A 26,244-nucleotide genomic window follows, 5' to 3' on the forward strand; every position below is an offset into this window, starting at 1 on the left:
TTTCTGATACACCGGCTACATAGGGGATGACAAAGTTGTTGCGTCTGTCCTTCTTATCCTCCCTCGCTGGTGTCTGATCTTCTTTTCTGTGCCTCTTTGCTGACTTTAAGAACGCCCATTTAGGATAGCCGCACGTTTTGAGTGCTTCCTTTACATGCGTGTGTTCCTTCTTTTTTCCTTCAGGCTTAGAGGGAACATGTTCTGCCCGGTGGTGTAGGGTCCTAATTACTCCAAGTTTGTGTTCCAGAGGGTGATGGAAGTCAAAGAGGAGGTACTGGTCCGTGTGTGTGGGCTTCCGGTAAACTTCGATGTTGAGTTTGCCGTTCTCTTCAATGTGCACAGCGCAGGAAAGGCAAACAGTTGTCCTTTGTGTCTTCCTGGTGAACTTGATGTTTTTATCCACAGCGTTAATGTGCGTAGTGAAGGATTCCACTTCTTGTGTCTTGATTTTGACCCAGGTGTCGTCTACATATCTGTACCAGTGGCTGGGTACTCTTCCTTTGAAAGAGCCAAGAGCCTTCCTTTCCACTTCCTCCATGTAAAGGTCCATGTAAAAACCCTTGTTGTATTTAAATGTGTGGTGGTGAGGCAGAGGTCTAACAGAGTGCTAACAGTCTGATCGGGGGTGATCGCTTCTCTCTTCTTGTAGGCGTTTTACCAAACCAAATCAAAGCAACTAGTACTGAGTCTCCCTGTCAATGTTGCTCCAACAGTGTCATGAGAAATGTTCATCAGCACCATCATTAAAACTGACCAGTACTGTCTTGTGACATCACAGCTATCGGACTCAAAAACAGGTCATTGGCAGCTAAAGTCATATAACATACTGCCAAGAGATGAAAATACTGAAAAATGGTGAAAGCAAAGTTTTCAGCCATGAGATTATTGTTTATGCAATTTTAGGAAAAGATCATAATTAAAAAAAAAGTCTATGCTACTGGGGATGGTAATACTGTTATTAAAAATATGATTAAAAACATAAAAACCGCTTGTCCACATTTTTTTAAGTTTATTTTAATCAGAATATGAATAGTGTAAAATTTGAGCACTTGAGAATCTCTCAAGTCTTGAATGTTTGAATTCAGTGATGCCACGTTAAAAAATACAGATATTCAGTAAGATACAGTTTTTTTTCATAGGTGTTTTTTTAACTAGACAGAATGACCAGTTGGCACAGATGCAAAGGAAATGTGCAGCTGAACACGTTACATATTTTGGGCTGGTTAATGAACAGCCTCCAATTATCTGCATCATACTCAAAATTCATTGCAAACCACAAGATCTTCAACATCAGTGCAATAAACAAAGTTATGATCGGTTTAATAGAATAGAACAAGATCCTCCTCACAATACATATTAATAAAAAAACTGTGTTCACTGAGGCAGGAAGTGCTCGTCACAGAGCCTACACCTAAATAACTCAAATGCTTCTTTTGTCAGATCCAAGTCTCACAGTCTCATATAAGTCATTTAACTCTGACGAGTGAACTCGAAATTTCAAGTTAGCCCTGGCAGTCAGGAAGTGCTGTGAAGTTACGTAATGTCCTTGTCACTCTTGAAGCAGAAGCGGAAGAAATTACGTAATTCAAGACTGGCAATGCTCACTAGAAATTTTAACTTATTTTACTAACTCAAAATTTTAACTTAACATCAATTTTTTTTCTTAAATTTCTACTTGTTAACTTGAAATGTTGAGTTATTCTTGGAGTTACTCTTTTGTTTCCAGTAGCAGAAACCAGCTTCCACAGAATGTTTCAGACTGGTGTCATTGGAAGGTCAGGGTAACTGATTCATGACGTACAAACTGTGTTTGTAACTCCACCCACAGCATTTTTCCAAACCCAAGCTCTTTCCCGTCTTCTTAGAGCCAATAATGTAAACTACACAACGTGTGTCACTGACATCATTAGAAGCATTAATGGTTTTTCTGTTTTTATATTAATGACTTTGTCCTTGTGTCAACTCAGAAGACAGAAGGTTGTTTTTCTGACATCCAAAAAGATTTATTATTGTTAACAAACAAACAAACAAATAAAAAATAAATTCAGGATTGATCTCCTGAAACACTAAAATGTTTAAAGAATAAAAACTGAAAAGATTTAGAATTTAAAATTGTATGATTTACAAAAAAACCCCCAGCTATTTCCAGCACTATACAAAAGTCTTGGGTCAATCGTCACTTTTTAATATTTTGCTAGGAAAACGGGAAATAGGTTTAATCAATAGCTGCACCTAATTTACATGGAAAAACAGTACATGAGGCAAAACCAGGGTTTGTACAATTCTGCTGGCCATCTCTATTCTTCAACACAACAAATGGCACTCTCTTAAGTGCCATTTGTTGTACTTCCTTTAAATAGTCTTCAGGTCTACAGTTTTCCAAGCATCTTAAAGGAGGTAGATGATCTGCAGACTCTTTCAACAATCTCTCCTTTGTTCCTGTCGGTGTCCATATAATCCCACACTACCTCAACGATGTTGAGATTCCAGACTCTCGGAAGGCTAATCCATGACTTCAGTCTATTCAACGATGATTTTACTGCGTTGGTTAGGAATGATTTCCAAACTACAGAATGAAGCTGTTGCCAACAAGATGTTTTCTAGATGGTACAGCATGACAGATAATATCTGACAGTACATTTATGCTTTCTCTTATGCTCCAATCCCAGTTTATAGTCAGTACCATTTGGTCTCCAGCTAGTCAGCTGCCACTAAGAGCTTACATAAAGAAAAATACAGCAGACAAAATGAACAGCGCAACACAAAATTCTGTCTGGCAGCCCCAAACCACAACAGAGGCTCCTCCAGGTTTTCAGGACTGTACTGGCAGTTGCTCTGCTCCTGTAGAAACAGGAGGCAAACTGACATGCTTCATATGACACAAGCTACCGTTTTTGATACTATACAAGATACTGTTGCTTTTTGTGTGTGTGTAACCTTTTGCAGGTGAAAGTCACAACTTTCAGATGTACCGTTTCAGCTTCGTGACTTCTTTTGTCCACTGATCCAGTTTTTTTTCAGGACCCAACAATATTTGATCACCAACTCTTTGGGAATCATCCGGTAATTGTTAAAAATACGAGAACGTCTTTAGAACTGTTCGTACTTGTCACTCATATAACTCATTTACTGCATTCAAACTATTTTCAGAAAACTTGACCTCTGACCTTGAGGCGGCTGATCCCATAACACACTCATGCAGTGTACACATAACAAACTGAGAGTAGGAGTGTTTGTAATTGACTGACTCTGTGGTGCACAGATTACACTGGGGTCAAACTGGCTTGTAGGGGATCAAAAACGCACAAATTAATTTTTAAATCAACTTCAAGTAACTGTAATGTTTCCGAGTTTTTTGAGATTCTGTCTCTCTCCATCAAACTGAAATTATTATAAAGAACTATTAGACTACAGAAGTAAAGGACTATTCATTTCATAAAAATTCAACAGGGGATTGAATAATTATTTCTCCCATCAAAGTCACATCAAAGTAGTAAGCAAGTGCACTTTAGAAAGTTACATGAATAAGATATTTTATAAGGCTTTATATTCTGTACTTTCAGTGATGTCACAGAGGCTTAAAGGCACATGGGAAAAGGAGTTAGGTATAGCAATTGATGATGAAGAGTGGAAAGATGTCTGGAGTTATGCCAAATCAATCTCAGTTTGTAATCGTACCAAAGCAATAGTTAAAAATCATACACAGAATGCATATATCCATATTTCGCAGACATCAGTATAATCCTACCCTTTCACCCATGTGCCTCAAATGCAAGACAGAAATTGGTACCCTAACTCACAGCTTCTGGTCATGTTTGAAATTGCAAGAATATTGGTCTAATGTGTTATCTCAAATGGAGAAGATTTTCGGTTGTGAATTGGAGATGGACCCTCTGTCTCTTATACTGGGCCTCCCCAGCCGGCGATTAATATCCAAGAATAATAGGAGATTGTATTGTGTTCTCACCTATGCGGCAAAGAAGAATATAATACTCCAATGGATTTAGGTTGGCAATGAGTAGTGTTGGATCTAGTGCCATTGGAATATCTTTACATGTGTATTGCACTCAAAAACAGATCATTTCTTTAAGGTGTGGGAACCATACTTGAATTATGTGGAATCTGATGTTTCTAATATTATGTTACAAGGATTCTCTTGAGTGTTCAAACTGCAACGTAATACTGGGACCACAGGTATTGTACTGTATTGTATTTTCTCTTTATTTATTTATTTTTTAGATGGAACTGAGCTGTCGTTCTGTGCTTAGTTATCAGTCTGTTTTTTTTGTTTTGTTTATTTGTTTTGTTTATTTATTTATTTATTTTTGGTTCTGAATTGTACACTTTATTATGTTATGTAATTATGTACTGTTTGTGAAAACAGAAAAACTAATAAAAAAAAAAAAAGAAAGTTACATGAATAAGATCCAGCCTGGGATGTTCACTAGTGACCAGCTGTCGATTTTAAACGAGTGAACAGTGTTTCCCTGTTTCCACGTGTCAGGACGTACCTGTTCACAGTTGTCTATTTAAATGAAATATGAAGTAAACACAAAGATAAAGTTAGAGACCCACAGGCATTCAGATTTCAGGGAAGCAAACAGCATCAAACACGGTGCGTCTCAGAAAGAAACATCGAATTAAAGAGCTTAATTAGGTTTGAGACAAAGATCCCTCTATGTGACCTAAAACAAACGATATTAAATAAATATTTCATTATGTATTTCATTTCAATGATAAAAAAATTTCAGTATATGCCTGGTTTATGCCGCTGGCACGCTCGTCTTACAGCAACGGTGGCTCAGAGTTATGACGTTTTATTATTTAAACTGCTGAAAAAAATCTGTTTTTTCTCTGGAATTATTGACTTTATCATCATGTTGGAAAACAAAACTGTGAAACTTTGAAAAGCAGCTTCAGTGTGCAACGTTGCTTCATGTCTACTCTGTACCAACAAATAGCATCTCCTGTCTTCATGCAGTGTCCCTCCTACTGTCCTATATTCTTGTATTGTGCGCTGCTGTACTGCTGGCCTGGTGAAATATTTATCCTCTTTGCGTTCAGCTCTGCAGCAAATCCTCGTGCCTTTTGATAAAAGAAGAGCGAGCGCTCCCGGTCTATTATGAAGTTGTGGTAGATGGTGGCGAGTTGGGTGCACAGCTGCAACTGAGACTTTTTGTTGCCCAGATCCATGGCTGCAGCGAGAGCTAAGTGGTAGTATCCAGCAGCATCAAAAGGGTCCTGTCGAGGCAGGATTTCAGTTTAGGCATAACGCAGATCACTATGTTCATCAGATTCACATTTTATTGTTTAAAATACAGAAAACAACCCACATCTATGACCCAGTCCATTACCTTCAGATCAGTGAATATAATGTCTCCCAGTGTTTGGTACAGCCTCACATAATACAGTGGCTCCTCATCGAACTGCAGAGGTGTTGGGCAGAGGGTCAGGGTCTTCAGGTAATAGTGCTCAGCCAGTTCACACTGTTTCAGACAGTGGTACAGTGAGCCCAGACGGTGGCACGCCACTCGCTCATTCAGACGCTCACCTACATGTACACAGTTCATTTGGTTTTAGCACAGGACCTAATGTCAGCATGTAAGCCAGTGATACGTTTTCATAGGAGCAAACTTTGGAGTCTAATCATACGTGCTGTTCACAGCTGTCATGATTTATTATAATTTGTCATTACACACCCCAAAATTACTAAAACCAAAAGAAGACATTATAATTTTATCGTCATTATATTAATAGAGATTAATAAGAAAAAAATACTGCAAACACCAAGTAAATTACATTAAAAATGAAAATGTTTGTTTGACTGTTAGGATGTTCTCTGTATTATTTTAACGTCTTTATCTCACAATTCAAAGTACCTTGAGGCGCCTCAGGTCATACAGGAGATAATGAAAATACTAGACAAACTAATGTTTAGAACAAGTTAATGTTGAAAAGGAAAATGCAATCGTTGAAGGCAGCTTATCTAAAATAACAGCTGATACTGTTGTGGGCAGTGCAAAGCAGCTTAACTGGATTCAGGCTCTGGGATTTGTGGATGCACAAAGCACCACAAAAAAGCTACAAAACAAAGTTAGCAAATAACCTACTAACACTCTTGCTTTGAGTGGCAATAGACAGGAACAGAAAACACTAGTAAGCAATAATTGTGTGCTGAGGAAACCCTTGGTTGAGTGTCTATTCGAAGTTACCTGTAGGACAAATGGAAGCCCCTTACATATGTACAGTTTGTAAAACTGTTAATGTTACCGCTCCGACATGCCATTAATGCTTCCATAGTTCAGCATGTAGTCACCTGACAACACACCTATTATCCAAAGGGTTTTTAAAAATGGTTAATTTATGTTCTGTGTTATGTAGGTTAGCAATCAGTGACAGTACAGGTACACACTGGGTACTACCAACAACTCCTAAACCTGAATATTTTAAGTCAGCATCAGCACCTGACGAGCCTGAAAAAAGGGGACTGGGTGAAGCTGCATCTTTAAAGTGCTTTTAATTATAGTAGCAATAGTTTTGAAAAGTACAGAGAATACACTTTGGTCCAGTGCTGACACACTTCATGAAAGACAAAAGATGGAAACGACTTCGGTGTGTGCTGTTTTGCTTACCCAGACTCTTACTGATGTCAGCTGCAATGTGAGCAAACTCCACTGCTTCCCCGTACAGCTTGAGACAGAACATCACTTCAGTGAGCTTATTGCACAACCTCAGTCTACTGTGAATGCTGTTGCTCTTCACTGCGATTGGCAGAGCACGGTCCTACATGCAATGAACATAAAAATACAGCCATTTAATTATGATAATTACAGTGTTGAGCTTTTATTAGTTTGCACCAATTTTGGAGAAGTTACAGTAATATCATCATAGCACAATAATGCTGAAAAAGTTTTAACAAACATGGATAAATAATCTAATCCTACATAAGAATGACTGAAATCACATTATTCTAAAGTACCCTGTAGAAGAGGACAGCCTTGTCCCTGTCCCGGCAGCTGTCGAAGAAAATGTCTCCTGCAGTTTCAAGAAGCTTCAAGATAAAGCTTGTGTCTCCTGTGCTCAAAGCTACATCCTGAGCTGCCTGAAAACACCAGAAATACAGGATTTCAGTGTATGATAAACAAATTTCATTTTGGCCAAAGCCAAAATCGCTAAAATTGTGAAGACTGCTCTTTCATCCACACATTTTCTTTGCTGATTATCTGACTTAAGAGTTGTGGTAAGTGGAGTAATTCTTTTATAATACTTTTCTACTCTGCGCAGACCCAGGACACACTGGTGAGATTACATCTCTTTATTGGCCTGGGATGCCTCAGTGTGTCCCTGATAAACTGGAGGAAGTGACTGGGGAGTTGGCTGTTGTCCCCATAACCTGACCCAGAATAAGTGGAAGAAGACGAATGGATGGATTGAATTTGAGAGATATTCATGATGGCTGACATAGTTTTCAATGTAAACTTGCAATTCTGAGAATAATAAAAGTTTAAGACAATACAAATGAAAACACTGGTATCAGACCTGAACATAAATGTCCACCAGTTCAATCTGGCCCAGCAGCTGGTAGATCTTCCCGGCTTGTAGCCAGCCATATGCTTCCTTCTCCTTGCAGCCCAGGTCAATGAAAATACCCAGACTGGTCTTGGTGTAGTCAAGAGCAGCTCGGTACGCCCTGAAACAATTCAAAGATAACTTTAAAGGTCTACAGTGGTCCCAGTGTTAATTTGATTCCATTCAATTTCATTTACCCTTCACAACAGCAGTTGCCTCAAAGCACCTTACACTATAAGGTAAACCCTACAATATTAGAAAAAAATCATCACAATCATACAGCCACCTATGAGCAAACACTTCGTGACAGTGGGAAAAAACTATTTTTATATACTCTTCCTATCTGACAATCACATGCATTCATATTCTGATGGATCCATCAGAGAGCAACTTGAGCAACTTGGCATTCGGCAAACAAACCAGCAACCTTCTGATTAGTAGGTGACCTGCTCTAGCACCTGAGTTATAGCTACCACAGGTTAAGTATACGCTAAATGGCAGGGGAACATGATGAAAACAGCCCCACCAAGGCTGGAGATGGAGCAACACTGGAAGATCACATGAAAGGAGGAAACAAGACATAACAATGCTAAATGGCTAGTGTAGCTAATAGCAGACCACAGCAACCTCCCTGAACAGGATCCAGTAACCATCACAGTGGCAGACATCCAAAACAGAGTCTCAAGCATGAAGAGTTGGACAGCATCAGAGCCTGACATGACACAAGCCTACTGGCTAAAGAAGCTAACTGTACTCCATGAGTGCTTGGTAGCACAAATGAACCAGTTGCTAACGAATGAGACACACCCAAAATGGCTAACTGAAGGCTGGACAGTCCTGCTCCCGGTAGATAGTTGCAGATTGTAAGATCAGACTGACCAACCTGTGCACTACCTGGATTGACTACAAGAAAGTCTGGTCATGGGATGCCTCACACATGGATCCTTGAATGTGTAGAACTATACAAGATCAACCAAGAGCCTTCATCAGGAATTCAATGGGGATGTGGCGAACAACACTAGATGCTAACTTCAAGCCAACTCATACAGTCATACAAACTGGCGATGGCTAACCAACCAAATATAGTAGTGGTGGAGAAGCAGAATAAGACAACCATGGTCCCCGTGGTCAACGGAGAACTCGGGGCAGTGACCCCCTAAGCTAGGTGAGTGGCTCCAGCAGATTCCAGGAATGACATCAGAGATCTCTGTCCAGAAGAGCGCAGTCTTAGGAATGGCTAAGATACTGCACAGTACCCTCAAGCTCCCAGACCTCTGGCAGAGGACCCGAGCTTGAAGGATAAAAGAGGAGCAAGCGGTGTGAAATTATAATGTGTATAGATCCCTTTGAGTTCTGTAGAATGGAAAAGCTAAACAAAAATATCCGAAACCAGCACTGGGCAAAACACATTTAGCACTGTGAAAGTAACATGACAGGAGTGTTTAAAATTCTTCTCCTCAAATGGAAGGTCTGGAATAATCAGGCCTCGTCTTATCATAAAGACCTCAATAGAGCACTTCGCTCTCAAACTGCCGGAGCCTTCAGCTTTCAGTCCCGATCTGATCTAAACCACAGAACACTGCACTTTGCTGCATAAAAGGTAAGTGAATGTCATATTCCAGTCATACTGCAAGTCTACATGCACGTACTGTTCTGTGCCAATAGAAAGGTAGATCTGGCTGATTGCTTCCAGTGCTTCTCCCTCCTGTTCTCTGTATCCGGTGCGTCTCAGCAGCTGGACTCGGTGCTGACTGTAGATTATCCACTGAACCTGGTTTGGAATCTTACACTCATACAGACGACACAGACATCGTGTTACACTGAGCTCGTCTGGCGAAGTGACAGAGAGAAAGAAGGACAGTTTTAACACAGAATATAAGATACTGCTGTGGTTATGTGACATTCATACTTACACTCTAACAAGTTAGCATTGATTGCCAGAAGCAGAGCCCACTCATAGCATCCTTTCCCATAGTCCAGCTGCTGTTGCTTCACATAATACTTTCCCAGCTCCATCAATACGGGGATAAAGTTTTCCACATTGCTTTCTTCACTGAGCTCAGAGAAAAGCTGAACTGCCTCAGACAGATGCCTCTCTGCTAGTGTTTTCGCTCCAGCCTTCAGACACAACAACCCTTTATGAAGATGAGAAAGAGTCATAACATAGTTGGAACGAAACATTTATGCGCAGTAGGATATTCTAGCTCACCTAGATTGGCCTGAGCTACGGCCCCGTTTGGCATATCTTCAAACTCTTGGCAGATGTCAATAGCAGCCTGGTAGCTCTCTGCTGCCCTCCGAACATCACCCATACATCGAAGTGCCACGCCCCGCATGTTGAGAACCACACCTTTGTATTGCATTAAAGAAATTTACTTTAACATTTAAGAAATGCCTGTTTGCTAAATCTTTATCCTACAGTACACTCCACATAGTTTTATTAATCAGTTGAAGGTCTGAGTCTTTCTAAAGGTGACCGCTTTCTTTAGTTAAAAGTTTCAGCTGTATGTAATATATATAACAAAATGAGTTAGTCAAGATCCCAGATACCAAAATAGTTATATGTGCAAAGCTGTGGTTAAACTCTGATGTAACTCTGAATGAAGACGTGGAAGAGAGGCAGAGGTTAATAATAACTAATCATTAAATGCTGAGTGATGCATGAGTGTGAAGCAGAAACACTCCTAAGCCAATTACTAAGGAAGGATTCAGAGTCACCTGATCCAGTTCTAACTAAACAGAAGTACAAAGGGTGTCATTTTAGATGAACTTTTCAGGGAATTTTAGGACATTCTGATAATAATGAATTACAGTAGAGCAGTCTGGAAGTAATGAAAGCATGAACTAATTTATCAGCATCACTCTGAGACTGGATGTTTCTAACTTTAGAGATGTTGCACAAATGGAAGAAAGTTATACATATTTAATACATGAATTAACGGACAAATCCTGGTCGAAAATGACTCCAAAATTCTTACTGTTACTGGAGGCCAACGTGACAACATCCCGAGTAAGCATCTGGTTAGACATGTTTCAGATATTTTTAGTACAAAAACCTCAGTTTGATCTGAATTTTGAAGCAGGAAATTAGAGCTCGTCCAGGTCTTTATGTCTTTAGACATTCCTGAAGTTTAACTACTTGTTGTGTGTTATCTGCCTTTGAGGTAGACCTTGGTTCATAACTACATTTAAGAGTGTGAAACAGCAGATTACAACTTTGAAATATGAGCTGCAGTTTTTAAAACAAAGTATAGTTTGAAGACAAAATGAAAAAGCTAAACAGCTCAGCACACACAGCTTTGCTTATTCCAGTCTCTTAAGGTCAAATGACACATTTTAGAAATGGAAACTCAGGAAGAGACGGTCCATACAGATCTGGGATCAAGAATATAAAAAGCAAATAAAATATGATATCACTTCCTGTTTATCAGCTTTACAGTGAACTTGCTGTAAAGGACATATTTGTAGAAGCAAATCTTAAACTTTTGTGAGGCTCAGCCTGAAGGGCATCTGTGCAAATTTGGGTGAAAACTAAAAAACACTTTAAATTTTTAATGCGATTTATAGAAACCCCCTCACCTTCCTGAGGAGTTGTGCAGTGCTCTGGAATCGAAGCCAGGATTGATTCCAGTATGTCCAAAGCAACTGCAGGCTGACTGTTGTCAATGTAAAGCCACGCCAGCCAGATGAGAAAACCTTTTCTTTCTGAAACAGAGACGCAAACTTGCCTCGAAGGACTGTTGTTGATGAGAGCCTGCATATGGCAAATCGCATGTCCCGTCATCTTGTGTTTGCAATAGAGTTGGCAAAGACAAACAGTGAGCTGGTGGCTCAAAATTTGGTAATGGTTTCTCTCTCTACTTTGGAGCTTTGGAAAAGTGAGAGCTTTGTGCAAATATGGAGCCATCTGAGGTGGAACGGGGGTTTCTTGTTCAGCGACAGTGTCCAAAAGTAATACCATACTGCCAAGACAGTCAGAGAGCGTGGCAGAGGGCAGCAGAGAAGCTCTCCTGACTGAACTGGCACTGAGGTGGGGACGGTGAAGTTCACTGTAAAGCTTTCCCAGTGCCAGATATCCATGACTGGGAGAGATCCTCCATGGTCTTTGAGCTTCATCACAAAGAATGAGTAGCCTTTCCAGATAAGGAACAACTTGAGCTCCCATAGCAGAAGTCCAGTGGTGCTTTGCCAACAGCAGACAAGCCCGGGCTTCTGCCATTTTGTTGTGAGAGAGGATAGCTTTCTTGAGCATGTATTTAAGAGAAGAGTTGTCCTCTAAGCTTTTCAGACAATCTGGGATTCCTATTAGTAAGGCAACAAGTCGTTCTGTCACAGCAAAGAAACTTTCTGTATTTTTCTGCAAAAGATATGTTGCAGCAAGGTTGGAGAAGATGCTGGCCAACAGCCTGAGGTCTGTGAAGCCTTCTCTTGGGACACTGAGAGTTTCCTCAAAATAAACCTGGGCTTGATTGAATTTTGACCTACCCACACAGAGCTTCCCCAACAGGAAGCATAAACGAGTTTGTGACCAGAAAAGGTGTTTCTTCCTGGCTGTCTCCCTGGCAACACCCAGAAAGGAAATCAGTTCATCCTCATCACAGTGACCAGTGAAAGTGGAGGAGGCCAGTTTTTCAGAACTCAGTCCGTACAGAATGCCAAACTCTACTTTGTAGTCTCGGCCGTCCAAAAAAGATAAGAGTGGAATCAATGTGTTCTTGTTCCCTTCAACTGGTTGCACCACGAAAGAGGGAAGTTTGGGGCTTTTTGCCTCCGCAGCCAGGCCCGATTCCTCTAGAGTCTCCCTCTTGGTTACGGTGTAATGAGGGGTCGACTGTTTGTCTTGATCAAGAAACCTGTGAATGTTTGTCTTGAACTCTTTCTGTTCAGACTCAACTTTTCTTGAAAAGCTGGCTGCAAAAGAATAATGAGAGAGACAATAATGATGGCATGCACAGGAGGCCAGTTAGTAAAGAAATGCTAATGTCATACTTACGTGATGTTTTTTTCTCAGAATCCTGATAAGTGACCATATCTAAGATTGAACAACAGCCATTATGAGAAAGTGAATGTGTAAACAACAAAATCCTCAGTAACTGGTAAATAAATGCTCAGAAACAAAACTTGGTGCAAATTATATACACAAATGTACTTTATACTTGTCTTTGAACCTTTATTTATACAAAACGGTAGCGACAGAGAACTGCATGCATCCAAAACAAGCGAGAAGTTGGACTGTGGCCACAAAAGTCTTGAAATTCATAGACACAAAGAAATGCCATAAAATTATTATATGCACGGTGATCTAACTGGAATCTTTGCGCGCAATAGCCTATAAAGGCAAAAAGAGTGTAACTTTGTCACAGTAAAGCAAAGGACACCAGACACAGGTTTCTTTCATCTGTGACAACATGGCAACAGTTTTTGTATATTTAATCAAACACAACCATAACCACAGCAGTGGCAGTTTACAGTGATCTGAATTATTTTAGTCATGCTAGCAGCAAGATTTCACAGATGGCACAGATGTTAGCAGGCTGGTTGGTACGTAATGTTTTTAGACTTTTCCTCAAATGCCACCAACACGTCAAAAATTTACATTTAATAAGTAAGTAATCATTTGGAGGATTGCAATTTTTCATGTCCCTAATTCATATAACACCTCATTATGCTTGTAGATTTTGCCTCCATGAACTCATCAATGGAAGTTAAGCAATGCTGACAGCAGCACTTACAGGTCTTCGTGTTGGACTTGGATGGCGGTTCTTTGTCAGGTTTTTATTCTTGCCACAAACTTTGGCACACTAAACAACCTGTTTTTGGGCTGAGTTCATCTATTTGTGTCAAAATGTCTCAGACACAACCAATTGTAATATCTTATAACTTTCCTATCTTGCAATTTGGTGACCTAGATCTGCTCCATCGTTTAATACTTTTTTCTTCTCTTCCCATGTTACAGCTGCTCCTGGCTGGTCTTTTTTCCATAATCTTGCTGACATACAGACAAAATACTACTTGCACAGTCTTTATTATTAGTCATCCAACAATCACTAGCTAGCTTGCTAAACCAAAATATGGTATTTACAGCAAAGATTTTATTTAACTGGTATGTAAGCATATGTACTATGAGCATCGGTAGGTATCGGTAAGCCGTTTTCCTTTTCCTTCTCACCTAGTTTGTAATTATGCCCAATATCATTATGAGATTTTTTCTTCAATATGGCAATGGATTGTTCGATGACTTTTTCCTCTTGCGGACTCGAGAAAATCCAATCCTCTTCATCTAAAAAAATCTCTGCAGAGCTGGAGTGGTGACAGAGAAGAAAACAGGTACACACTGTCATCATCTCAACCTAAAATGGTGTAATACAATATAACTGTATACTGTATCGGCTGTTACACTCACTCGTAAGCGTCAGTGGACGGTTTTACCAAGCTTGTCCTGACCAGACCTATTTCTCCTGTTGCTTCCTTCTTCCCCGTGAACCAATCAAAACAAGGCACCAAAAATCCCACAATCGTGATGGGATCACCAGGTGACACACTCAGCTCGTCCGGGCCCTCAGCATCATACTCCTTTTTAGCTAGACAGGTTCCTCTGGCTAAACAGAGGAGACACTGCATGAAGATAGTCCCAAACTGTGAGAGAGGTTTCTGTAGCAATAAGTATCTCTGAAAACTGGAAAATCAACTTTACTAATGCATATTTGCCCAAATGTAATCAATGGTATACGTGGCGTATGTGTGGCCAACTGTCACATCACCAAACCCAATACATACAAAGTGTTAAGCATGCCACCTGACTGCTTTGTGTAAAGCTGGGTAAAGGGGGGGGGGGGGGGGGGGGGGAATTATTGTCTGGGGGTGCTCAGCATACCGAGACATTTTGGACAATTTCATGCTCCCAACTTTGTGGGAACAGTTTGCAGATGGCTGTTCCTGTTTCAAAATGACTGCACCAGTGCACAAAGCATGCTCCATAAATGGTGTGGAAGAACTTGACGGCCTGCACAGAGTCCTGACCTCCATCCAACAGAACACCTTTGGGATGAATTGGAGGCGATACTGTGAGCCAGGCTCTAGTTGTAGCCCTAGTCCTAGCACAGTGACCTCAAGGCTAGACTGGAAATGATTATATGAGATAAATGAAAGTAACTGAAGTTAACATAATGCAAACACTTACCAAAGTGTAGAGGGAAGTCACAGGTAGATTTACCATCACCTATTAAAATGCTTTCTGCACAAGATTTGAGAAACCACCTGTGGACAGATGGGATTATCTGACCTCATTTACGGTGCTTCATGTTCACATCAAAGTTACTATGAGACTGCTTAAGGTCCACACGGGCCTTTATGTGGCTGTAACTCACTGATGGAAAGGGATGACTGGCTCCAGAGCAGGTCTAGGTGCAGTGCCCCGCGCTCCATCAGCCAGACAGAGAACAGTCCACCCTGAGCCTAGGAAGGGAGGCTCGAACTGGGCTATGTCTCCCTGCTCCAAGTACAGGTCTCCTCCAGAGGTTGAACTGTCAAACATCTGGCTAGCACTGCAACTGGCAAACAATGAACCTAACAACAAAGAGAGTGAGCAGGCTAAGTTTACTTATATAATGACAGTAAAACAGCAACTCCGTACACATGTATTAAAAAAATTAAAAAACTGGGGGCAGCCCAGACCTCCTGGTGGCTGGGATACTCAGAGCCCTCCAGCTAGTCTGGAGGAACGCCTTCCCCAGCCAAGCTGGAGGTCATAAGGACATTAATGACATTAAAAATACAAAAAGCTCTTAGTGACATTATTGCACAAACTGACTGGCTCCTGCTGTTGTCTACATTCTGAGGGCTAGAAATGTCCAACAGAGAGGGAAAGAGAGAGAGAAAACATTTTGTCGTGGAAAACTGCAACAGCCTGAGCTGGAGCTTTGAGATCAGCTGACTAATATTCACTCACCTGCATTTATTGCTGAACATTAACTGTAAATAAACACACTGAGCTTGATCTTCCAAACTGGCCTCCTGAGCCCACCTGATCTCCTCCTCCTATGACAGTACGATCTGGCCATAAATTAAATAAGCGGACCCATGACTAAATTGCCCCCCCCCCCCCAAAAAAAAAGCAATATCATGGGTTCCTATACTGTTTGGTATAGGAATGATACAGGTGTGGCTGGTCCTTTAAATAAATGGACCTCAGTCAGGCTGCTTGTGAAATTATTTCTCAGAACAAGTTTATATCAGTCCTTTAAATTCACTACACAACATGGCATTTGAGTGGGAGGATTTGTGTTTTCTCAATGCCTGCATATAAAATGATGTTGCGTTTGGTGTGAATTGGAATTATCAGCATATAAACATATGTAACTCATTTAAATAGTTAACTTATCCTTTCACTCATCTAAGATTTTACCAGGTAAATGCACACCTTTGTTACTAATTTACAGTTTCCTGATCTCATGTCTAATCACCTTCTAAAATGATATTTTAGTGCCAACCTTCTTGTAGGAGGATGCCTCTGTAGAAAAGGTTAAGTGTTTCCTCCTGAATGGTCACCTCAATAGCAAAGTCATCCTTCAAAGAACTGAGCCAGAACGTCTGCTCTAGCAGTAGGTTCTCCATGCAATGGCGCAGGAAACCTGGAGGAGAGGAGGATGTTCACAGAAGGCAGTGTGAGGTATTTGGATAAGATGTACCACAAAACATGACATTTTACACTGTGTCATTATTTATTAACAAGAACTAAGACAAAATGCCAGAGCAGTGTGGAACAACCAAATACACTCCACTAATCCAACACCTTTAGCAACAATAACTTGAAGTTTATGTATTAATTTAAAAGGAGGACTTTTATCCTCATCTCTACAACATCTACATCATCTTTTGTCTGTTTATTGAGGTTAACAGGCGTTTGTTTATGTCCAGTTCTCTTAACTTCTTGTCACAGTATTTTAGTTGGATTGAGGTTTGGATTTGACTGGGCCAGTACAACACCTCGTTTTTTTCCTTCTTCAGTCATTCTGTTGTAGATTTGCTGGTGTTCTTGGGCTCACTGTCCAAGCTATAGCCTCCAAACAGAGTCCCTCACACTCGACTCCACACAGAACATAGTCTGTCTCCAGTTATACAACTTCAATTGTCATTAGCAGTGTTGGTCAAGTTACTTGAAAAAAGTAATCAGTAACTAATTACTGATTACTTCCCCCAAAAAGTAATCCCGTTATTTTACTGATTACATATTTTCAAAAGTAATTAATTACTTAGTTACTTTTATGAACAAGATTTAAAACCTGAAGAGGTGATAAAGCGATAGATCTCTCAGCTCAATTCTACTTTTTCTTTCCAAGCTCCTTAGATGACATCACATATACTTCCACCTGGTTCTAATATAATGCTTTGCTATTCTTCTGAGCGCTTCACACAACTTTGTGCATTCACCCAATCACACCAGCACATTTTTTTTTCTGTTTTCTAACATTCACACTCTGATGGATGCATCGGAGAGCAATTTGGTATTAGTATCTTGCCCAAGGCATGCAGACTAGGAGAAGCCAGGAATCGAACCGCCAACCTTCCGATCAGTAGATGACCTCCTCTACCTTCTGAGCTACAGGTGTAGCTACAGGTACAGCTCAGGCGGAGCCACGCTACAGTGTACTCCATACCTATTTTGTAATATGTGGTGAACTTCCATATGTCTTCAAATGTTGTGAACATCACATAAATGGCTTTTCTTTCACTGTTGATGGAGATGAGATGGGCGGACAGCTCCTGAAGAAAACAGAAAACAGTGTTGATACTGAAGTTTCTTAACTGTCCATCTGATCCAATTATCATTTGATGCTCACATTTAACAAACTGACACATAATGAATGTCATTTAAACATCAAACTGAAGGTTTTGACAGCCACTTTTCATGTCTCAGTAAAACGCATTTTACAGTTTTACAGCAGTTACAGGAAGTACAGCAGAAAAAAGAGCTGTGGCAGCACAACAAGAAGAGAAGAGTTAATATTTAACTGAAACGTGGTCCAATAATGTTTCACAGCTCCAGCCATAAAAACTCTAAAGACCACCACTTTCCAGATGTTTTTGAAGTATGAGACAGAGAGTGAGCAACACCACATGAAGATAAGCAAACTTCAGAATAAGTATTTAAAAATAAACAAAACCAGCAGAAAACATATATGATGATGATCTGCCCAAAATGTGTCTCGAATAATTCAAACAGTGGCAGGTTGCTCACTGACCACAATCACATGGCTGCCAGTGCACACAAATGACATCAAAACACAACACAGTGAAAAGAACACAAATGTCTGTTTTCTGTGGAGGTCCATAACACTCACTCACTCTTCTCTCAACCAACCTTTGTTTTCACCGGGGCGCTGCGACACAGAGCCTAGGATCACTGTAGTGACCCTAATATCACGGCAGAGCTGTCAGGAAGTGTTTGAACTTTTTCAATTAAAAAGGTTGAGGAGTTACAGATGTTTAAAAGATGTTGTGAAACATCTGTCTGACACCAGTGACAGGGTACGCTTTAGAGGGTTCAACTCCTGATCAGTTTGTCTGAAACCTCCTCACATGGCCACTCTCAGCTTTTCCTCCTCAATCGCCACTTAAATGAAAAATCATTTTTTACATTTGTATCACAAACACATGCTTTATAGAATACGAGGCTGCACAATGAGCAGAATATAAAGTATTTAAAATGAGTTCAATATTAATCTATTTAACAGCAATGGGGACAATTTTCTGCTGAATAATTACGTTTACTTTTGATAAACAGTTATTTATTTGTAAAAAATGTTTGGAATCATGTCTGATTTTCGTTCCACTTCTCACGTGTTCACCACTTTGTGTTGGTCTTTCACCTGGAATTCCAATAAAATTGATTCATGTTTGTGGCTGTAATGTGACAAAATGTGGCCGGATACTTCTGAAAGCCACTGTATTAAAGAAATATGAAGATGGACAAATATGTTAGCACAAGTCTGTGGGCTTACATTGTAATAAACAGATGAGTAAAATTACAGAAAAAGTTATGTTAGCTCATTGAATGACGGTGGGGGGGGGGGTTATGAATAGGAAAAGCCATAAATCTACAGAAAATATAGTTTCAATACCAAAAATGTTTGCCCCCTTTCATATTTAACAAAACCGTCTCTCTCTTTGCAGGCCGATTGTGGCCCCTGAAGTAAAAACAGCTGTTATACTATACTATACATACTGCAGTGCTGCTGGCATTTCAGATGGAGTTAATAAAGTACTGTACGAACATATGTTTAAATGTGAAAGCTTTAATCTAAAGCACTTTAGGTGGTCAGTAAGAATATTCCCTCTGAAACATGAACGGTGTGGGTGTCAAGCATGCACAGGCATCACTGGCAGACCGTCTCCGGCCATTTCCATGGAATTCCCACAGAATCCTGGAGCTGAGCTCGCAAAGTGTCGGCGGCCTCAAAAGCCAATCCCTGCTGAATTCTACACTGGGAACTGTTGCAGCCACACATCACTTGATTAGGATAAAATGTTTCACCACAGAATATCAGTAGTGAGGTTTTGGGGCTCACTGAAACCTCAGGGGTAGAGTTTCAACCTAAACTAAAGGAGCGACCCCCTCAGGTAAAATTCAACATTTCATAACCTCTTTGACCAAAAGGTTTATCAGTTGGCAGCTCCTTAGAGACAAAGTACTGCCACCCCTGCTGCTACGTCAAGCCGTACATTCCACACTCCACGAGGAAGGAAACAGAATAGGAACAGTGCCTACCATGAGGCTCATGGAGATCCATGAGCACTTCAGGTACTCGTTCACTGCTCCCTCCTCCCCCCAAAAAGTACAAAGAAGACATTTTTTCTCCACACTGTAAGCTGTGTAATGGCCAACAATGTTCTCCATGTTCAGCACCTTATAGCTTCTGTGATGGGCAGGCCAGAAGACGGTTGCCTTCCTGGGATACTTCACTCACTTTTAAGTTTTCAATACACAAAAAACAAACTAAGGAGAAGATATTTATTGCATTGTTATCAATTCATGGAGGAACTTTGTGTTGGAGCACATATATAATGGACTAAAATACTCAATAGAAGGCTTTTGTGTGTGTCTGTGTGTTATGAGTCAGGAGTTATACCTTAAATAGGATATTGACCTTGGAGCTGTCAGCCTCCAGCATGCACAGTTTCCCTCGCAGCATTTCCTGTGACTTTTCATCTGCAGGAAGATGGTCTGGACCCCTGACCACATCCAGCAGTACAGGAAGAGCTAAACACACAACACACACTTAATATAGACGTGACAGACAAGACTATGAGTGAATCAACTCTAATGTGCTGATTTCATAGCTTTCCTGTCCTGACTGGACAACACAGATTATAATGAAAATGAAATCAGCTAAAAAAATGTATCTGTTGACCAATTATTTCATATTTTATTAAATGAGTTTATGCCTCCTTGAATTTACATATATGGCTGTGTGGTGTCTATTAAAGATATAACCATACAACATGTTTTCAACCATGCATAAAAACAAGAGTAAACGGCACAGAATGAATAATTAGGAAAATACAGTGTTATAAATGAAAGTCATTAATAATCTCCATATTCAAGATGGTGCAGCTGATAGCAGCCTGAATACTGCTCAGTGCTACTTTTCCTGCTTGTGTTTATCTGTTCAGTTTTCAGCTCTTCCTTCCTGTTCACACACACATCAACAAAGTAATCAGGTTGTTTTGTTTGTTTTTAAATAAAACTTTACCCTGTCTTTCATCCATCTGGAGAATTCTGCAAAACTATTAGTTGGAGCAGCTCTCAACAGGATTAGGAGATGCTGATGAGAAACTTAAACTCCTTCCGATCGTACATTGGCCGGTCCATGCTTCTTTCATTTCACCCAGCGAATGTTCAGCCCTGTGCCTCAATGATATCTGGCTGGGTGAACATGTCCCCAACAGCTCACTATATCTACCAGGCTTTCAACTGCAATACAGAGCTTTCTCGAAAAGCGAAGGGAGGCGCAATCATTTCCATATAAACTGTTTCCATATAGGCTTCAACCTACAAATAGGATTCCGGCCAAATTCCAAAACTGAACCCAAGGAGATCTCATAAAATGAGTGCTCTTGGTTACCTTTGATCTGGTATGGCCAAAACCTCTATTAAGCCTCTATAACAATAGAAGATCAATAGAAGATCAACTCACATGGGTTAAAATACAAACTGCCAGTGAGTTCACTGTAAATAAAATCATCCAATGATGAGCTAATGATGAAACTGAGTGTCTCTCTCACAGTTTAATAAGTGACTGAAGAGGAACTTGTGGGTTCAAGGTATAAACCACTTTAAAATGTTTCATAATTTTCTACTGAGGTCACTTCAGTTTTACAGGTTAGATTATTTCCTGTAATACTCCAGGATCAAAGTACCACTAAAAGCAATATGATTTGTTAGGGTGATTTGTCTTCCTCCTAAAATGTTTTATCATGCATTAAAAAAAACACTGACTCCTAACTCATCTAAAATAGACTTCATGAGACCATAGCGTGTTCTGACATGATAACCCTTGCAATCCCAGCATCTGACAATGGTTCAAAGAACTTCTATAAACATCACTATTTTTGGTGTGCAACTTTCTCCAGACTGACAGCAAAACAACTAGTAGCTCAGTGTTCAAACATTCAGAAGAAGGAATTGCTCTCACAGCTAGAGATTGACAAGGTACATAATAGGATCATGGGGAAACTTGAAACCTGGACCCTCCGTAGCCGCTTACCAAGATCAGAACACCATGGCAGCAGTGATCAGTGAGATGACTATAAGATGAACAGCCACAAGGAGCAGTACCCACCATGGAGAAAGAGACTAGAGGCCAAGACCAAGGTAGCACAACTAATGGAGTTGCAGAAAGGTGTCTATGCCTGAGGCCTTGAAGACACCCAGGCAAAGACTACCAGCCTTGGACAGCTGCTTGAAGAGGTATACACAGAGAAGTAGAAGGCAGGAAAATAAACCATCTATTCTGCACAGAACCATCCAAGGTGTACTCTCAGTAGGGAACAATATGAGAACAGCACCACCAAGGCTGGAGACGGAGCAGCACTGGAAAAGCATATGGGAGAAGGATGCAAACCATAATAACAATGCTCAGTGGCTAGTGGATCTAAGAGCAGACCACAGCAACCTCCTTGAACAGGATCCAGTAACCATCATAGTGGCAGATATCCAGCTGGTAGTCAATGAGAGACACCCAGAATGGCTAACCAAAGGTCCAAGATTCCTGATCCCCAGGGAACTCCAGAAATAACCGGTCCCATCCAACTACCGGCCAATAACCTGCCTCAGTATCACGTGGAAGTTCCTGTCAGGCAGGTTAAGAAAAACAGGCACATGGCTCAATACGTAAGCAGGGAAGAGAAACGAATTGGCAGGAATACCAGAGAACCGAAACACCAGGTACTGATAGACAGAGCAAGACTGTAAGACTAGGCTGACCAACCTGTGCACTGCCTGGATTGATTACAAGAAGGCTCATGACTCAATGGCCCACACCTGGATACTGGAATGCCTAGAATTGTCCAAGAATAACAGGACCTTAAAAGCCTTCATCAGGAAGTCGATGGGGATGGACATTAGAGACCAACTTCAAGCCCATCGCACAGGATCTATCAAGGAGATGCCCTGTCCCCACTACTGTTCTGGATTGGCCTGAACCCCCTCAGTGAGATCATTGAAAAGAGTGGCTATGGTTACCGACTATGGAATGGAACAATCCTGTACATGGACATCAAGCTGTATGCCAAGAGTGAACGAGACATCGATCACACGAGTACCTCAGGAAGATGGCCATGGACAGCTGCATGCTCAGTGAATGCCTCAAGCAGCAGAAACCCAATAAAGAGGAGCAAAAGGAGGTACCATCGTGAAAGGACAGGCCCCTGCACGGTATGTAGCACCGGCAGATAAAGGAAGTGGCTGACATCCGAAATCCTACCAGTGGCTGGACAAAGCTGGACTGAAAGACAGCACAGAGGCACTAATCATGGCAGCACAAGAACAAGCTCTGAGTACAAGATCCATAGAGGCTGGGGTCTATCACACCAGGCAAGACCCCAGGTGCAGGCTGTGTAAAGATGCTCTGAGATAATACATCACATAACAGCAGGGTGCAAGACGCACAGAAACAGAAACATGTGTGCCGAATAAGGCCTGGTAGTCTCAAGGTCAAATCGGGACAGTAGGGTGGTCGAGAATGGCCGAGGTAAGATCCTGTGGGACTTCCAGATACAGACGGCCAAAATGGTGGCTAAACAACTGGACATAGTAGTGGTAGACAAACAGAAGAAGACAGCTGTAGTGATAGACGCAGTGATACCAAATGACAAAAAAATCAGGAAGAAGGAACACAAGAAGCTGGAGAAGTACCAAGGGCTCAGAGAAGAGCTCGAGAAGATGTGGAGGGTGAAGGTAAACATGGACCCAGTGGTAATCGGAGCACTAGGTGTAGTGACCCCCAAGCTAGGCGAGTGGCTCAAGAAAATCCCAGGAACAACATCGGAGATATCTGTCCAGAAGAGTGCAGTCCTAGGAAGAGCTAAGAAACTGCGCTGGACCCTCAAACTCCCAGGGCTCTGTAAGAGGACACGAGCTTGAAGGATAAAATGTCCCCTGCAGGGGTGAGCAGGGAATTTTGTATATAGTCAGCCACTGTTTACCTATTAGCAATGTGACTGTGCATCAAGGTTTTACCAGGACCTTTACCAAGGCTGTCTAGCCTCTAGTACCTGTTATTGGCTATTTTGTAATGACCATATGAGCTACACCTGACCCAGACAGGCATTCTCAGCTCCAAATCTCAGAGTTTGCTGAATGAAACAATAGATAGGTGAGCCTTACTCCCAAGTGGAATTCTTACAGGAGGGGAAAACGTCATTGACAATGCAGTGATGATGTGATATTAAAAAAAAGCCATTAACGTGCGAGTTATTCTAGTAGTTCTTAAGAAGATAGAATACCTACTAACCAGTATAAGAATAGTAAACTACTCTGATTCAGCTCTACTTTGATCACATCATAGATAAGCAACTTCATCACTGATACAGCATTTTCACGTTCACTAACACTCACGTTTACTTGTAGTGTTAACCAATCATTTGTCAAGAAAGTACTTACTGTAACTTGACTTGCATCATAACACTGAAAAATTGTGGGGAAAAACGTGTGATAGTTGTGATAGTCTCTAGTAACGCTCTTGAAATGTGGAATTTCTAAGTATTTCAATAAATGTTCATAATTCAATCACCAATTTTATATATTATATATATAATTAGTTAAAGATGGTTTGACAGCATTAAATTGGAATTGATAAACTCACCTACTGGGAAGTTTTCCTCATGCGCTGACAGAGTTCCCTTCAGACTCACAGCATCTCCAGACAAACCATGCACTGCTAAAAACATAAAGTGTTATGTGCTTTTACATTTTACCATTATACAATCATTTGTTAATAACCTGTGAAAGATAAAGCATAATTATAGATGTGCAAATGATATCTAAAATACAGAAGACCTTTACAGTTGGATTTATCTGATTATTTGTTCAGTCACGCAAAATTAATTTGTTAAACTTCATATTTAACTAACAATATTCAATGAACAATTGAAGTTGTTTGCTCAAAGTAATTAAATGTTTAGCTATCGAATAATATTGTGAAATAGCAAACAACTGTTTATTTAATAAAATGCTTGAAGTTTGCATAATAAGTCTCGAAATAACTGAATACAACTAAATACAATACTCAATTACTAAATTACTCTACAAATATCCAGTGACTCTTTGCAATAATACATCTGAGAGGGGATTCATATTTTTATTAGTTGCTATGGTTAGGACTTTTGCACACAACATGTTTAAAATGTGGTGTTTTGTTCTACATGTAGCTACCTAACAGTTCATTCCTGCACATGAAACATTAGTTGAATAATCAACTAGCCAACAGCACCACTCTTTTAGCACAATTTAAACCATTTTTGGTGGAAAAAGTAATCAGCGAAAATAACCACTGAATGCAGTTGGACACAAAATGTCTGTGTAGGTTCTCAGTCATCCAGGTTCTGGTTGTCTAAGGAGGAAGGGAAAGCGACTGGACTTCTTTAAGCTTCCTGAAGAAATGGTGAAGATGCATTTAAATGGAACAACACTGTCATTCCTTATGTAGCAGGTAGAAACTCATCAAACCTCTGCTTGTAATGACCCACAGCCTTTTTCACACCTTGGCTCGTGTGACGAGGCACATGACCGGTAGTGAGTCAACACCCTCAGGGACAACTCCCACTAGGGCTTAAATACCTGGGCTCTGCCATTTATTGTTAGAACTGAAGATGCTTCTGGGATGAGAGGTTGAAGCTTCATGTGACTGGACGTCTTTAGGAAACTTAAACAAGTCCAGTCGCTTTGCTTTCCAAGCTCGTTGGATTGGACACAAAATCCTTAAAAATAAAAGTACCTAAACCAACAGTGAAATCCTGCTTTTATATGTTAATGTGTGACTTATTGCAATTTCATGATCTCATGTACAATCAGCTACAGCAGGAAATTTTCTTATTAGAACGCTACTTTTACTTCTAAATGTAATTTTTTTTAGTGACAAAGAGTATCTGAACTTAACTTTAACAAAGAACTTTTAACAGAACACGATGTTAGACACATATTTTTACGTAAGTCACACAGTCAGCTGCTTTACAACAGATAATTTGCTTATATAAACAGAAAACAGCAAAACAAAATTTGTCTTTAAGTTTCAGGCTTTCACACAATTACTGTGAAAAAACAATATAAAACGCATCTGCTAATTTGTAGTGAACAGCAGCATGAGAAGGATCTGTCTCATTACCCATTCCGCTCGGCCGGTGTAGTATCTCCGTCATATGCCGGTACTGCTGGACGTCAGTGGAAAGCTGTCTCCGGTACTTGTGGCTCCAAGAATCCCGCTCCGACCGGGCTGACATTTCCAAGGCAGCTGCGCAACGTCCTCTGCGACCAGTCAGCAGCACAGCATCACATGCCTGTGCACGATGCACCTGGTAAACTCCCAGTGAGGGACACGGAGGTCTGCCTCGCTTTTCCTTTTCAAAGTAAAAGTCTTCAAAAGTTTGACTTAGTGAGCCTGTAGGTCAATACGAACGAGTCCGAATTAACATACTATTACTACTACTAATAAATATAAATCAATATAAATAAATACTACTAATAAATAAATCCTTCTGATTTTACTGTAGAATTAGGTGCAAATGTTTTTTGTGTATGTGTTTGTGGTGCGTTTTATGGGTAATACAATATGTTGACCTTGATGTAAGCAAAGAGGGAGATCTTTGTTTCATTGTTTGCTTACTTCCCTTTTCTCATATTGTTGTTATTTACATTTATAAATATATCACAAAATCTTTTTTCACTTAATGTCATATATAACCTAATTAACGGTATATTACATTATTACATTTTTCAATCAACATTTAACAAAGTATACTGATTATACCGAAGCAACTTTTATTATGACGTTAAATGTGGATTATTTCCTGTGTTGGTTCGGTGAGCTCTACACTGACGTACATAGTAGTGAAAAGCTGTCGCTTTATTTCAGTTTTTCTTTTATTATAAATGCTGCCACTTGTTTATCTGCACACCAA

General features: G+C 40.4%; 1 protein-coding gene across 1 annotated transcript; it reads right to left on the reverse strand.

The window, feature by feature from the left end:
- Window positions 1-1,981: 1,981 nt before the first annotated feature.
- On the reverse strand, window positions 1,982-25,644 carry sh3tc1 (SH3 domain and tetratricopeptide repeats 1). Its single transcript, XM_026160746.2, has 19 exons — window positions 25,452-25,644; window positions 23,934-24,008; window positions 19,698-19,828; window positions 17,226-17,331; window positions 16,059-16,199; window positions 14,937-15,135; window positions 14,750-14,826; window positions 13,973-14,168; window positions 13,739-13,869; window positions 12,563-12,601; window positions 11,149-12,480; window positions 9,779-9,919; window positions 9,483-9,704; window positions 9,219-9,399; window positions 7,540-7,690; window positions 6,980-7,102; window positions 6,633-6,783; window positions 5,355-5,551; window positions 1,982-5,241 (listed from the first exon to the last, which is right to left on the reverse strand). Exons 1-19 carry the CDS (start codon window positions 25,564-25,566, stop codon window positions 4,990-4,992), a joined length of 3,960 nt encoding a protein of 1,319 aa, XP_026016531.2. The 5' UTR covers window positions 25,567-25,644; the 3' UTR covers window positions 1,982-4,989.
- Between the last annotated feature and the right edge of the window lie 600 nt (window positions 25,645-26,244).

This window comes from Astatotilapia calliptera, chromosome 3 (genome assembly GCF_964374335.1).
Source record: "Astatotilapia calliptera chromosome 3, fAstCal68.1, whole genome shotgun sequence".
Taxonomy (NCBI): Eukaryota; Metazoa; Chordata; class Actinopteri; order Cichliformes; family Cichlidae; genus Astatotilapia; species Astatotilapia calliptera.

Coding starts and splice junctions, on each gene's coding strand:
- sh3tc1 (XM_026160746.2), bottom strand. CDS start 25,566: ATGTCAGCCCGGTCGGAGCGGGATTCTTGGAGCCACAAGTACCGGAGA. Junction 13,870..13,972: donor CCGTCCACTGACGCTTACGA/GTGAGTGTAACA, acceptor TCACCACTCCAG/CTCTGCAGAGATTTTTTTAG. Junction 9,920..11,148: donor CTGCACAACTCCTCAGGAAG/GTGAGGGGGTTT, acceptor TGCAATACAAAG/GTGTGGTTCTCAACATGCGG.